Below are 15083 nucleotides of genomic sequence, written 5' to 3' on the forward strand. Positions count from 1 at the left end.
AGTGAGTCTAGCAAAACAGCCAACTACCTAAACTTCCTTCACACAAACTGTACTACCATGGGCTGTTTTGTTGAGGCAGGAACCTCACTTCTGAGAGAGTAAAGGAATAATCTTCTTAGGTCTTTGATTTGTAGGAAAGGCATTAAAAAAAAAAAACAACTCCTTTTGTTTCTCTTGGAAGAAGGATTAGGAAGATTTCAGTTGCAAGAGAGAAACTGGCCAAAAGATGCATCAACCATCTCTGGTTGAAAAGTATTGGCAGTCAGTGGAAATCCTCTGTGTGTTTCCTGTGTTTAGCATTTATAAAACATGTTTCAGTTTAAAAGCCCTTTACTGTCATTAGCTAATTACCTCCCAAGGGCTGCAGGGTAGTTAGAGGGAATATTGGAACCAAGTCAGCTTTCAGAACTGTGAGACATATATGTGTCTGTACCAGCCCTGATTCAGGGTGTAGTTGTTACACCATTTCCCACACATGGACATTGATTGGTTAATGTGTGGCTATTCAATCTCTAACATTCTTTTTCAAGATGCAACATTTTCTCAGGAAGTACAAGTTGCTGAAACAGAAAACTTATTCCAGGTAGCATCTCTTGTAAGTGTCTTGAAAATCAACATTGGTCAGTTTTAGGTTCATCATTAAATCAGGATCTCCAAAGTGAGGCCTGAATACTGGCTCTTACTAAAAGAGCCCTGGATGATTTTAGAGCCAGGCTTGAGAACCGCTGATTAAAATGGTCAATAGATGATTCCCCCAGCAGTAGCTATTTCTACAAAGATAATAAAATACAGTTATGTGGCTAAGGATAACTTTGTATCAACACTAATTGTTAATAAATATTACATCTTGTTTTGTATTAAATATATATTTTATGTTATGAAAATGCTCAAGAAATTTGCAGAATACAAGAGTAAATGTGCAATGCCTAAATGTATATAAAGTGTCATCACAAAAAGAATCATTGTTTACGTTTTAGAATTTTATTACCATTTTATCTGTATGCTTTGTCTTTAAAAAATATTGACATTGCTGTTATCAGATTCCATATACAATTTTGAGTTTTGCTTTTCAAATTCACCATTATAATAAACATTTTCCATCATTCCAGGTTTTAAAAGTCACCTCTGAAAATGAAATCTAGTAAAATGAGGCAAACAGGGAAATTTATATCCACAATTGAACCCAAACAGAAATTCAGAACCCTGTAAAGCACAAGCCCATAGGAATATTCTATACTCTGTGTTCATTTAGCACATGTCAGACCAGCAGGAACTGGAACATGTGCTCAATTTCTGTAGTCAAATCTTGGCTATACTTGGTGTGTGGTGCCCTCTGCTGGCTCTTCTGGGATTGTGGATTTTTCTGTTTATAAGCTGCGTGTTGGGTAGACTCTAAATGAGGGGTTTGATGTGTATTCTACTTCATAGGCCTTGTGATATTCCAGCAGAAGAACCTGACTCCTTGTAGATCCGTGTCCTTCTCTATCTAGGAAACACATCCTCTTCAGTAAAGTGTGCGGCTTAGGGAGATACACAGGCGGCAGGGTCAGCAAGAAAGAGCATACCTTTCCAGCAGGGCTGATCCACCAGATCAGTTCTGACAATCAGTGGGGTTGACAGACGTCACAGTTTGCTCTCAGTTTACGTAGGAAACTAAAACTTATGATGGACTATAACAGATTCATACGATAAAATGAGTGGCAATAATTCAGAGGTTTAATTGAGCCCCTATAAGGGAAAAAGTCTCATTTTTTGAAATGTATACTTAATATAATATGTACCTGAGACAGGGACCGTGGATGTAGTCAGAGTAGGGTAAGGGCCTCCGGAGGGGGCAGGGCGGGATATTTGCAGTCACAGCAATGTAACTACATGCAAGGAAATCCCCCCTGCTAAAACTCTAATGTTAAACATTGAGCTCTAGAATCATTCTTCAGTAAAATCAGTTAATGTTCCCCAGATAAAGAAGAGTAGCTCATGTTTTATTATGCTAACCATTTATAATCATGTGTAAGGTTCTCTTTAGCATACTAAAAGGCCCAGGCCTATGTGCTGTCTTCCTCCTTCATATCTGATGAAGTGATTTTGCAAACTGGGCAACTAATTTAGCAAGTAAGCCTAGGCATAAACAAAACAGTAAAAGGCAGGAAGGATTCCACCTTAAATATAAGATTGCATTTTAATACCCAAGAAGTTAAGACGTTAGAAATTCTTAACTTACTTTTTAGCAAACAATACCCCTGCCCACCTTGGGGGCTGAGCAGGTGGTGGCCTTGTTTCATATGCTCCCAGACCAAGATGCTGGTATCTCAGGAAGAAATCATCAGAGGAAGTTACTTGTGTTAAGTTAATTCTAAATACTCAGAGACCACTTAACAAGTCCACACCCCTAAGTTTTTTTCATGTTCTCTAAAATCCTCAGCTGCCTATAAAACCCCCTAGACAACGCACCACTACTGACTCTCTTGTCGCCTCCTGGCGTGAGCCGGCAGCTCTTTCCTTTCACTTTATCTCTAAATAAAAGCCTGTACCTTGCTCTACTACCTTGACTGTGAAGCTCATTCTTCGGCTCTGCAAACAAGAACCCGGCGTCAGACCTATGAAAGAAAGGTAACTATTACATTTTTATAGCACTTTTGCCTTTGGAATTTTACTTTGCTTTTGGGGAAAGAAATGCATATGAACTAATCATTTTTTTCTAGTCCGAGGAACAAACGTCTAAAGCACAGAACGGAAGTAGGGAATCTCTGAAGTATTCATGATCACTTATTTTAGTATGTAGTCTCTTTGCATGCGAGTATGCAAGATGATTAGCAAAGATTAGCAAAGCCCCCCAGCTTTTTTTAAAATTTGAGGACCCTGATGCTAATATTAGGCCTACAAGCTTGGCCCTACACATCAACAGACCTAGGGATGACTATACAATATTTATCATGAATATGGAACCAGCAATTGCTGGTGTGCGGTCTTCATGAATAACTTAACTTTCTTTTTACTTTTCTTCATTTGGAAAGGATATGACCCACCTTTTTGTAAGAATTAGAAGTCAGGCATGTAGAATGTCCATCAACATTCCTGGAACACAATAGTTGCTCAGTAGAGCACTTATGCTTCAAAATAATTGTAGGATGTTGTGGTTTTGTGCAGATGAAGCTCTGGGCACCCAATTTTGGTCTGATTTAGTCTTTTCTTCAGTGGGGGTTTGTCCTTCTCTTCCCCTCTTTATATATAGTGACAATGTGCTCCATACAAGCCATAGGAAGGTGTACAAAGAAGGGTCTCCACACCCGTAAGGTAAGAACGAAGAGTTCAACAAGGATATAATTAACTAACTCATTAATTACAACAAGAATCGAAATGTGGTAATGCAATTAAGATAACATAGAGGGAAGGGGATTTTGACTGTGAGCTTAGGGAGAAGTTTTAAAAAGAAGCAACACTAATGTTGAACCTTGAAGAACAGCAGAGGAAGAGAGGAAACACAACAGAAGCAGCCAGAACAAGACGAGCAAAGGCACAGAGATGTGAAAATGCTCAGCCTGTTTGGGTAACGGCAGATGGTCTTGTGCTGTTTGGGCAGAAGGTCTGTGGGCAGAGGATTAGGAGATGAAGAACAAAGGTCCCTGGGTCCTCAGGGAATCCACTCACCTAGCTCTTCTAAAGTTCTGGGGAGTGGGATGGCAGGGCTGCTCTCACAAGTCCCTGAGGACCAGGGCTTAGGTGGGGCCTCTCATTTCCTCCTGTTCCTGGCATCTTTCTTTTGTCCTCAGCCCTGATTCAGGTAGCATCTCTTTTAGCCTGTGCACTTAAAAAACCTCATTCTCTTATTTTCAAATAGACTTTGCTGGTTGGGCATTTCTTTACCTGCCTCCTACTGTGAAATATATCAAAGATGAAATGGCTTAAGACTTGGTGCAGAACACTGCCCTTCAGGGTAGAAATATGAGCCTAACAAAGTGGGGACAGGCCAGGAAGCCTGGCTACATTCTGAGGGGCAGGAAAGAGATAACAGTGAAAGAAGAAAATGATATTTGGCACAGAATTGGTGCTCAATCAATACTTGTTCAATAAATGAATGATGGCTTGATGGACTTAAGGTGTTGGTACCTGCATCTGTAAGAACACCTGCTATTTGGGAGAGGAAGGAAGGGGCTAAGAGATCTGTGTATCTGGCACCAAAGGCACTGAGGCCAGGTTTCTTCTGGAGTTAGGAGTTCCTCGTCTGGCAGTTTTCATTTTCAGGGGAAAAAGAAGTGTGTGTGTGTGTGTGTGCACATGACACACAAATATAAATAGTGACCCAGTATTTGTTTCCTTCTACTCATGCCAAGACCTGAAGACCTCAGGTTACCAAATCTTTCCTTTGCCCTGAGGACAAGATAAAAGGAAGACTTAAAAACACATCAAGGAGAGCTCAGTTTTACTTGGTAACATATGTGCTTGGCACTTACAAAAAAAAAAAAAGACTTGGTTCTATAATCGCCAAGGGCTTTTAACATGTGGAGACATAAAGCCAGAGTATTTCATGCAGGGGTGACACTGATACACAAAGGTCAGCCTGGGGAACTCAGAGGAGGACCTTTCGGTGAGCCCAGGGCCTTGCTACTCAGGTGTATTTTTCCTACCGGCAGCAGTATCTCCTGGAAACTCATGAGAAATACAGACTCTGACCGCAACCCAGACTCTGACTGAATGTGAGTCTGAGTTTTAATGAGATCCCTAGGTAAATCATACACACAATTACTATTTCAGAATTACTGGCCTAGGGGTGGGGGTGGGACGTGGAAGTGTTTTTTAGAGGAAGTAAATCCTTTGCTGTGTTTTGAGGATGAGTAGGGTTAATAACGTAGTTTTCCAAGCAGAGAGAAAGACATAAGCAAAAGTTCAGTGGCATGAAAAAAAGAGGGAACTGCAAGTAGCTTAAAATTGCTGATCAAAAAGGAGAGGGGAAGAGGGAGAAATGAAATGTAGGAAGATGGCAGGTTAGGCAGTGCAGGATCCTACTCCACTCTAAGGCGGGATCCTTAGATCCTAAGGAGGTATGCCTTGATCTAATTCATGATAGAGATGCATGATGACATGTTCAGATTTGATTTTAGAGCACTGCAGCCCTGAGGAGCCTGGCAGTTGAAAGACTTCAGTATGGATTGGGGGTGGGAGGGTGGGAGAAGGCTGAGTCTTCACAGGATGAGTCGCTGGCTCCTGACTGGGATTAGTGAGTGGTTGCTCATGATGGCACTAACAGACATGAAAGAATAAAGGAGGATGAGCAGGTTTGAGGAAGGAAATTATGAGTTCAGTTTTCAACATGCTCAGCTCAGGTGAACAGACAACATTTATAGGAGGGAAAAAAAAGGAGTAAACAAGAACAGGGTGGAGAATTGGGTGACTCAGTCAGGTGGAGAAGGAAAGTGATGAGGAAGAAACAATGCCCTGCCCAGATCTGGGGCTATAGTAATGCACACAGCATATTTTGAGTTTTTCCTCCAGTTGTATTTCCAGAGGCTGCCTTCTTGGAACTTGGTTCCAGCAACTAGCTGGACCCTAAGGAGGAGCAAATGGTTTGATTCATGATTTCCTATCCTATGATCAGCTTGTTACTGACATAATTTGTTCTATGAAAAAAAAGTTTTTTTTTAAATTCTAGAGATCAAAATGCTCCAGGGTCAGGATGACCAAGCAGTTGTCTTTTTCCATATTGCCTTGCGAGTCAATAACTTTGCCCACTGTCCCCAACACTATTTCCAAAGAGGCAATAATACAAAGCCAATTTCGGGGATGGGGGGTTGAGGGGCAGGGCGTGGTCCTGCAAGTTTTGGACTTCTGCCACAAATCTTCTTTGTGAACTTTTACAACGTTTTTATTTCGTACCTCAAAGTCTGGAACTTGATAATAGCCTGTCTTGGATCACTCCCATAATTGTATCCTTTTTAGCAATCGGTTCTCCTCTGCTCAGAGTTCAGAAAAACTTCTGGGACTTTGGCGTCTACAGGGCAGAAGTCCCTAAGTATTTTAATTTTCTGATCAGTCATCATCGGCCAAAAAAAAGCAGAAGGTCGGCACGTGGTTTATTAGCTTGGGCAGGAGGAAGGTATTCCAACCAGATCCTTTCGGTCTTGCCAGGATCAAAAATGGCGGGCCGCAGCCAGCCTTTCCAGGAGACGCAGCTGGCTTTTCAGAAACCCCAGCCAGTGTCGGCACTCCTTTCTTCCTTCACCTTCCTTCCTTCACGGAGACTCCAGAAGGGTCAGCATCCGCGAGCTTGACAGCGGACCTGCTTCCCGCCCCCACTCGAGGGCCCGCCCACCAACCCTCGCCAGCCAATCGCAGGCTGCGCTGCGGCGGCCGAGCGCCGACCGGCTCCGCCCCCCAGCCTCACCGTGGCCTGCGGCTCCCGGGCCGGCAGCGCTGCTCTTGGTCTCAAGGACTGGCGGTGTGGAGCCGCGCGTCGCGGCGCTCGCCTCCGGCCACAGCTTAGCCCAGCGCCGCCGAGCCGTGGGCCCGAGCCTTCAACATGGACTTCGAGGACGGTAAGCGCAGCTTCTGGCCGGGTGCCGCGGCTAGCGGGAGGCGGGGTGGCCGCCCCGGGGGTCTGTTTACCGTCTCAAGATGGCCGTTGCGGGCTTTGTTCTGCGGGCCCGGAGGCCGCCCGCCCGCCCGCCGCGGGCCCGGCGCTCGGAGTCGGCCTCTGGGGGCCCGCTGCCCGGATCCCGGCGCCCGGGACCTGGCGTTCCGTGCCTGCCCGGTGCGGAGGAGGACGCTCCCGGCCCGCGGCGGCCTCCCTTCTCGGGCCCTGGACTAGCGCCGGCCCGGTGCGTGGAAATCGCCCCGGCGCTTCCAGTTCCCCGTCTCGGGCAAAGGGGCAGGTGGAGCCTCCGCCGCCTGGCCTCGCCTTCGCCCCACGGGGCGGCGACCCAGCTCGTCCTTTTAGCAAAGCCTCAGTCCCCGCTTCCTTCTTGCCAGGTACAGTTTTCAGAGGCTTGTTCACAGCGATGTTCCTGGTTGTCTCCGTTTAAGTTGAGTTTAAAGGGCGTGTGTAAGCGCTAAGTATGGGTAGAGTCTATACAGAATGGAAAGTAAGGTATTTCTGGTTGGAAAACCTAGGGTGTTTATCCACCCAAATGACCTGACCCTTAATTCCTAATTAGAAATACTTATGTGAACCCAAGTATTTTTCTTCGGATTGTGTATGAATGGGACTTAAATTATCAGAATTCTGGCGCAGTATCACATGCCCTTCAAATTCAGACCTATACACAGACGCCTGGGTGGGTTTACTGTTTAGATAAACTGCATTTTAGCAATACCTTTCAGTTGTCTCTCACACCAGTTCTTTACACCATTTCCACAGGGTCACAAAGTAAAATTAATTTGGTCTTCACCTTGTCTTCAAATTTCTTCAAATTTGTCTTATAATTCCATATAAACCAACTTTTATAGGAATTGGTGTCAAGATACGTTAAATAAGGGCTTGAATGATTAAACTGGATTTCATCCTGAGTAACCAGACATTTCTAAATAAAACCAGTTCAGTTAAAAACTGACTAGTTGTGAGCTTCTAAGCCAACCAGAAAATTATCTTTAATATTAAATGTGGAGTGATTTCATCATGTAAATGATCTCAGCATGTTAGTCTGACTTAATGAACTACTGAGCTTTGATTTGATTTTGTATCACAAAGAGTTAAGGTTGCCAAATCTAAGTGTGTGAAGGTGGATTGAAATACTCCTTTTGTGGACACTTTTAAGTTACTTTGAAATAGGAAGTTATTAACAGTAGCGCACTCTGGTGTTTTTGTTTGTTTTAGTTGGAATTTGACTCATTTTGATGTGGATACTGTTAAATTTTGTTTATTTGAAGGGCCAGAATTGGGAATGAAATTAAAAAAATACTGCTCTGTTTTCTTGCCAAAGTTTGATGACAGTACCAATGCTCAGTCTAGCAGAAGCTACTCAAGTAGGGGAAGGGAGCCATGAGAATGGTCCCCTTTCCTCATAAGGGAATCCAGTTTCTGTAGAGAATTGTAAAACAATAATAAAACATAGTCTGTCTGCTTTTTATTATCATCATATGCCTACAATTCTAAACAGTGTCAGTGATAAAATTCTAAACCATGTCAGTGATAAAATACTTTCTCTCTCCTGCTCCCTCCTCACCCGCCCGCACCACTATATTTGACAAACTGTGTATCTTAATCTAATCCTGTGTATTATAGCTGGATTCTGTTGTATCCAAATTAAATTCCTTTCTTTCAGTATTTATTAGTAAAATTAACTAAAGGATTTAACAATTGCCAAATTAGTTTTGACAGGAAAATTGCCAGTAATGTTTTTCTGTGATAACACATCCTAGATATACATAGCACACACCGATACAGCCATAAGCATTTCTCAAGTAAGATCTTGAGATCTTTATAAAGACAATATCAACTTTGAAATAATTATATATCACATAATATCAATTTTCAGATGTCTCTGCTTTTTGCATTAGTTGATACATAATTTAATCTGTCTGCCTTTCTTGTTGTCATTCCATATAAGCCAGTACTGGAGCTCCTCTTTCAGCTTTTATTATGTATCAGGTGTTATAAGTTGATTTTTATGTTACCATAATTTCAATGAAAAACCTGCTATTTGGGGAGATAGTGACAAGAAAGAGAAATATGTTATCCCAGATGAAATATTCATAATTGTATATACCTATTTTTACAGATAATTAATGGCATTTAAAAATATGTATTTGTTTTGAATAGATGCGTGTATAATTTCAGATTTTTGCTAATATTGCACTAATTCCTTTCTGTTAAATGTGTCTTCATAGATTATACACACTCTGCTTGCAGAAATACTTATCAGGGCTTTAATGGTGAGTATCCTCTTTCGTTTGCTCTTAACTACATTAAAGGAATACATTTCAGTTTTTCTTTGTGTACACATAAAGTAACAATGTAAAAAGCTAGCAGCAGTCATTGTTTTGTTTATTAATGTATCACTTCTAAGTGTTAAACTATATGTAATACAGGAATTAGGGAATTTGGGATCAGAGTAAATTAGGGCTATTCAGATAAGTTTGGCTCTTTGTTTTATTGGAATTATGACTCCTTTAATTTATTCCAAAGGACCCTAACTACATTCTAAGTGATGAGTTACAAGAAAACTAGCTAAGTTACTGTTGTTGAAATAGAGGCTTTCATATTGAGTAAAGTGGATTAAGTGGATTATTGGCTTGGTTCAATATTGCTTCTATTTTAATGCATTTTGACTTTGTTTTTGAGGTCATTTGTTTTAATGTGTCCAAATGTATTAGTATATAAAGACCTGTCTTAGAGGAGCACAGGAAGAAGCCTGGTTATTGACATAAGCATGATGTTTGAGTGTGACTGCATTGAGCATAAGAAGTATGCAGAATACATTTGTATGTTATTTTGGTAGTTATTAAAGTTAAGACTCTGCCGGACAGGATGATCGCAGAAAAAAGAATATAGAACAATTTGAAGAGGTTAAAAAAAGGCATGATATGAAGGACCTCAGAGAGAGGAGTTAAATATCCTGATTGCCAGAGAAATGCAAAATTCATCTGTTATACAGAATATAGTATGTTTACAAAATAGAACTGAAGCAAATGTACTTAGCAAATAAAGAATACTATATCATTTTATGGGAATAATTACCAGCCAGTCAAGTTCTGAGAAACTTTGAAGTAGGCTGAAAAGACTCAACATATGAAGTAGTCATTAAACTTTGAATGCTGAGGAGTATATTTTTGAGCTGGACGATGACATAATAAAATTACCAGTGGAAGCTTAATTTGCATTTACATTTAGTATAGATTGAAAAACTGTAATATTAGATACAAAGCTTTTTTATAAACTTAGGTGTAAGGATTTTAAGACCCAGAACTTGGGAGGAGACAATACTAATTTAAATAAATATTAAGTTGTTTCTAGAGAAAATTAGCAGAACTTGCAGGATGACTAGTAGTGAGTAGAAAATTAAAAATGATGAATAAAAATGAACCCAGGATTTTAAATTGGAGTAAGTAGGAGTAGTACTTTTACCAAAGAGATAGATTTGGAATGATAAAAGGCTGTAATCTCCAGTAGGATTTATCAGAAAGTTGGACTTGGTATCCAAATGTAAGACTGAGATGTAGTATCATACAGGGCCAGAAGTTTATTTTCTTAATGTACACTGTTGCAGAAACAGCTTCAGATATTTCTATCACAAATGTTATAACTTGTTTGGTTTGTTACAAGATGCACTTTATTATTCATGTATAATTTGACATATAACAAAGTAGTTGCAGGTGTAAAACATAATGATTCAGTATTTGTAAACACTGCAAAATGATCACCACAATAAGTCTAGTTATCTGTCACCATACATAGTTACATATTTTTTTCTTGTAATGAGAACTTTTAAGATTTTCTTAGCAACTTTAAAATATACAATATAGTTTTGTTAACTGTAGTCACCATGCTGTACATAGCATCCCTGTGACTTTATAGCTGGCAGTTTGTACCTTTAGACTCCCTTTACCCATTTCATCCGCCTTTACCACTTCTTTCCTCTTGCAACCACCAATCTGTTCTCTGTATCTATGAGTATAGCATCTTGTTTGTTTGTGTTTTGTTTAAGTTCCACATATATATGAAATCAGATGGTATTTGTCTTTCTGTTTGGCTAATTTCACTTAACGTAATGACCTCAAGGTCCATCCATATTGTCACAAACGGTAATAGTCCATTCTTTTTTCAGGCTGAATAATATTTCTGTGTGTGTGTGTAATTTCTTATCTATTCATCCAAAGGGTACTAAGGTTGTTTCCATATCTTGGCTATTGTAAATAATCCTGCAATGAACAGGCTGCATGTATCTTTTTTGGTTATTGTTTTACTAATGTTATGACTTTTTCTGTTAATTTTAGTTTTAACAGTGGTTCTCATTTGAGGGTGATTGTTAGACTCCCCTGGGGAGCTCTTTCAAAGTATGTTTGTTCAGGACACACTTTAGTTCTCTGAAATCTTAATTTTATGGCAAGTGGTTCCTGGCTGTGTATGTTATGAAAAAGTATTCTGAATGATTTTGGAATATACTGCTGGTTAAAGACCAGTGCTTGACAATATTTCAAGTCTGAATTATGTACACTTTATGAAGAAGAACTTAATTTCAGGGATGTAATTTGACTTTATTCAACAGATATTTATTGAATCACTGTTCAGATATTCAGATACTGTTCTGGGAACTGACAATATAATAGTAAACAAAAGGGACAAATACTCTTGCCCTTGTGGAGAGTAGTCTGGTGGGATGAAATAGGCAGTAAACAAGATGAAGAAGTAATAAGTAATATATATTGTATGTTAGGTGGTAGTCATTGCTAGGAAGCAAAATAACACAGGGTAGGGGTGTGTGTGTGTGTGTGTATCTGTGTTAGAATTATAAAGAGAGTAGCTGGGAAGGACTCACTAAGAAGGTGACATTTGAGCGCTGATTTGAGGGAGGTGAGGATTCAAGCTGTGAGGCTATCTAGAGGAAGAATGTTACAGGCTTTAGGCTATAAGAGGTAAGTAGTTGCCAAATGACACCAGCAATATAATCCATTGTTAACACTGTATTCTCCAGCAACTGAAATGAAGTAGAAGGCATGGGAAAATGGGAAGATACAGATTTCTTCTGCACCATTTCTTGGAAGGAAGTTGTATTTCCAGTGTCTCCATGTTCCAAAATACCTCTTTTATAAAAAGCAAACAAAAAAGGGGAGAGCATTCCAGATAGCGGGAAAGTACAAACAAAGTTCGAGCTGAGTGCATTGTGCTTCCGAGATATGTAGAAGACTGGCTGACTAAAGCAAATGGTTTTTGCTGTGAAGTCTTAAGGTCAGAATGATAAGTTGTTGCCAGAAGGCATTGAAAATCAAAGATAATTTGCATATATCTAAGAAGCAATAGAAAGTGAAGACCTGAAAGAGTTGAGGGAGTGAGCAGTACAGATACAGAAGAGCATTCTGGGCAGAGGGAACAGCCGGTTCAAAAAAGGGCATATGCCAGTTGTATTCTAGGAATAGTTATGGGCCTAGTATAGTTGCACTATAGTGAATAAGGGGAATAGTAGAAGATGAATTTAAGAGGGGGTGGGGTGGATCATATATAGCATAGGATTTCTCAGCTTCAGCACTATTGATGTTGTACTGGATAATTCTTTGTTGTGCATTGTAGATGTTTAGCAGCATCCTTGGCTTCTGCATTAAGTGTGTGTAGCACTTGCCCTTCAGTTGTTATAACCAAAAATGTTTTCAGACATTATCAGATGTCCCCTGGGACACAAAATTGTCCCTAGTTAAGAACTGGTATAGGGCCTTCTAGCATATTTTAAGGCTTTGGCTTTTATTTGGAGTAAGATGGGAAACCCATCAGAAGGTAGTGAGCATGAAACATGCATGATTTAGGTTATATATTAGCAGAATTATTCTGGCTATTTTCTTCAGAATAAGCAGAAAGGGAGCAAAAGTGGAAGCAGGAAAACCAGTTAGCAGGGTATTGCAATAATGTAGGTGGGAGATGCTCATGGCCTGCGTGAGGATGCTAGTAGTAGTGTCGAGGTGGTAAAAAGTGGTGCCATTCAAGACTTAGTGTCACACAACTCAGTTACTGTAATCATAAATCAGTTGTTTTTTCCTACTACTACACAGCTCCTTCCTTTTGATTAATTGTAAATGAGTTTTAACATTTGTTAATCTATCATGGTAGAGTAATCAAAGTGATAGATTTGATATTAGGTCAGTTTTATTTTTTAGTGAATTACTTATTTAATAGTAGAGATAATGCATTCTTTTTTTTTATTGTGGTATCATTAATATACAATCACATGAGCAATGTTGTGGTTACTAGATTCCCCCCATTATCAGGTCCCCACCACATACCCCATTACAGTCACTGTCTATCAGCGTAGTAAGATGCTATAGAGTCACTACTTGTCTTCTCTGTGCTGTACTGCCTTCCCTGTGCCCACCCCATATTATGTGTGCTAATTGTAATGCCCCTTAATCCCCTTACCCCTCCCTTCCCATCCACCCTCCCCAGTCCCTTTCCCTTTGGTAACTGTTAGTCCATTCTTGGGTTCTGTGAGTCTACTGCCGTTTTGTTTTTTCTTTGTCATACTCCACAGATGAGTGAAATCATTTGGTACTTGTCTTACTCTGCTGGCTTATTTCACGGAGCATAATACCCTCTAGCTCCATTCATGTTGTTGCAAATTGTAGGATTTGTTTTCTTACGGCTCATTAATATTCCATTGTGTATATGTACCACATCTTCTTTATCCACTCATCTACTGATGGACAGTTAGGTTGCTTCTATTTCTTCACTATTGTACATAGTGCTGCAATAAACATAGGGGTGCGTATGTCTTTTTGAATCTAGAATCCTGCATTCTTTGGGTAAATTCCTAGAAGTGGAATTCCCAGATCAAATGGTATTTCTATTTTTAGTTTTTTGAGGAATGGAGGTTCCTCACCTTCATACTGCTTTCCACAATGGTTGAACTAATTTACATTCCCACCAGCAGTGTAGGAGAATTCCCCTTTCTCCACATCCTCGTCAGCATTTGTGGTTGTCTGTCTTCTGGATGTTGGCCATCCTAACTGGTGTGAGGTGATATCTCATTGTGGTTTTAATTTACATTTCTCTGATGATTAGCAATGTGCATCTTTTCATGTGCCCATTTGCCAACCGAATTTCTCCTTTGGGAGATACAATGTATGCTTATAGTTTGTTTTTAAAATGATTTTTAAGTTCATTTGATAACCTGGAAGAATAGTGTTCATATATAAATAGTCATCTTATACAATATATCCCTATAATCACACTGATTATATACAGTATAAAGACTTTTCTTTTTTTCCTTTTTAATTAACTGAGTTGTAACAGTACTGTGAGCAATAAAGCAAAGTCATTGCTATATAAAGGTAACTATTAATTTTTGTACTCCACAGTGCCTGGCACAAGGTGAGTGTTCAATAAGACTAGTAATTTATGACTCCATAGTGAAATAAAAACATAAAAATAAAAAAACTGAAGGAGTTAATATCCAGAGGCAGTCTCTGCTAACTCAAAATAGCAACTAGGAGAAATAACAAAATACAGGGTTTTTTTGCTTTGTGTACCTGCCTAAACTCTAAGATGCTTCTTTAATACAAGGCTTTAGAGGAAAGTTTTTATCCTGAAAACTTTATTTTAATCTCAAAATTGTCTTTTATATGAGAGATAAGAGCATATATTATACTACGTACTTATCAACTCTAAACACAAATAATGGACTGTTTTGTTAGTCTAGAACTGTGTTGTCTCATGGTTGCTACTAACCACATGTAGCAATTGAGCACTCGCAACATAGATAGTCTGAACTGAGATGTGCTATAAATATAATTACCTGGTTAGAAGTCTTCGTGTAAAAAGTAATGTAAAATAACTTATTAATGCTTTTGTATATTGATAAATGGCTTGTATTCTGTTGTATTAAAATCCATTGGTATGTCTTAAACTTTGCATGGGTCTTTTTACCATGTATGATCCTGTAATATCAGGCATTAGTTACTTGGAAAATACTGGTTTACTGAGTTACTCAGATTTTCCAAATATTGACAGATTGTATTGTACAATATAAATGAAGTTACATTCATTAATACCACTATTGATTTTATCAGAAAGCCTTTAAGTATTAGAAAGCTGTCTGGTTTAAGGTAGTACTTGCAAGTTTTATAAAATTCTAACTTTACTTGAAAGCTTAAATTTTGTCACTGACGATTACTGTCACTTGTTTTTCTTAAAGTGACATTTTCACTTAGGTTTACTTTGAGAAAATGTCTGCCCAGATGCCCATGTCTGAAAGCCATAGTTTCTGAATGTTAATCTTTCTAGTAAAAGTGGTATTCCTTATAAAAAGTCACTAATTCAGTTCATAAACCAAACACTTGTGTAATGCTTTTTCTGGAGAGAGCTATGGTACTTTAGCATGCAGCCAAATTGCTTTCTGTGTACTTGCCACTTTAGTACACAGAATATCAGAAAGGAAGTGCACTCAAAG

General features: G+C 39.4%; 1 protein-coding gene across 3 annotated transcripts in view; it reads left to right on the plus strand.

Annotated features, from left to right (window-relative positions):
- Nucleotides 1-6359: 6359 nt before the first annotated feature.
- Nucleotides 6360-15083, plus strand: part of ZNF326 (zinc finger protein 326) — a 59636-nt gene continuing 50912 nt past the window's right edge. For 2 of the 3 annotated variants that reach the window (XM_036998172.2, XM_036998170.2), the window contains exons 1-2: nt 6419-6530; nt 8821-8865. Coding sequence is in view for 1 of the 3 variants with exons in the window: in XM_036998169.2 (XP_036854064.1) it covers nt 6515-6530; nt 8821-8865 (61 nt within the window). In the remaining 2 variants the exon portion in view is untranslated. Of the gene's footprint in view, nt 6531-8820; nt 8866-15083 lie in introns of all 3 variants that reach the window. The other variant, XM_036998169.2, reaches the window with a different exon arrangement.

This window comes from Manis javanica, chromosome 4 (assembly GCF_040802235.1).
Source record: "Manis javanica isolate MJ-LG chromosome 4, MJ_LKY, whole genome shotgun sequence".
Lineage (NCBI taxonomy): Eukaryota > Metazoa > Chordata > Mammalia > Pholidota > Manidae > Manis > Manis javanica.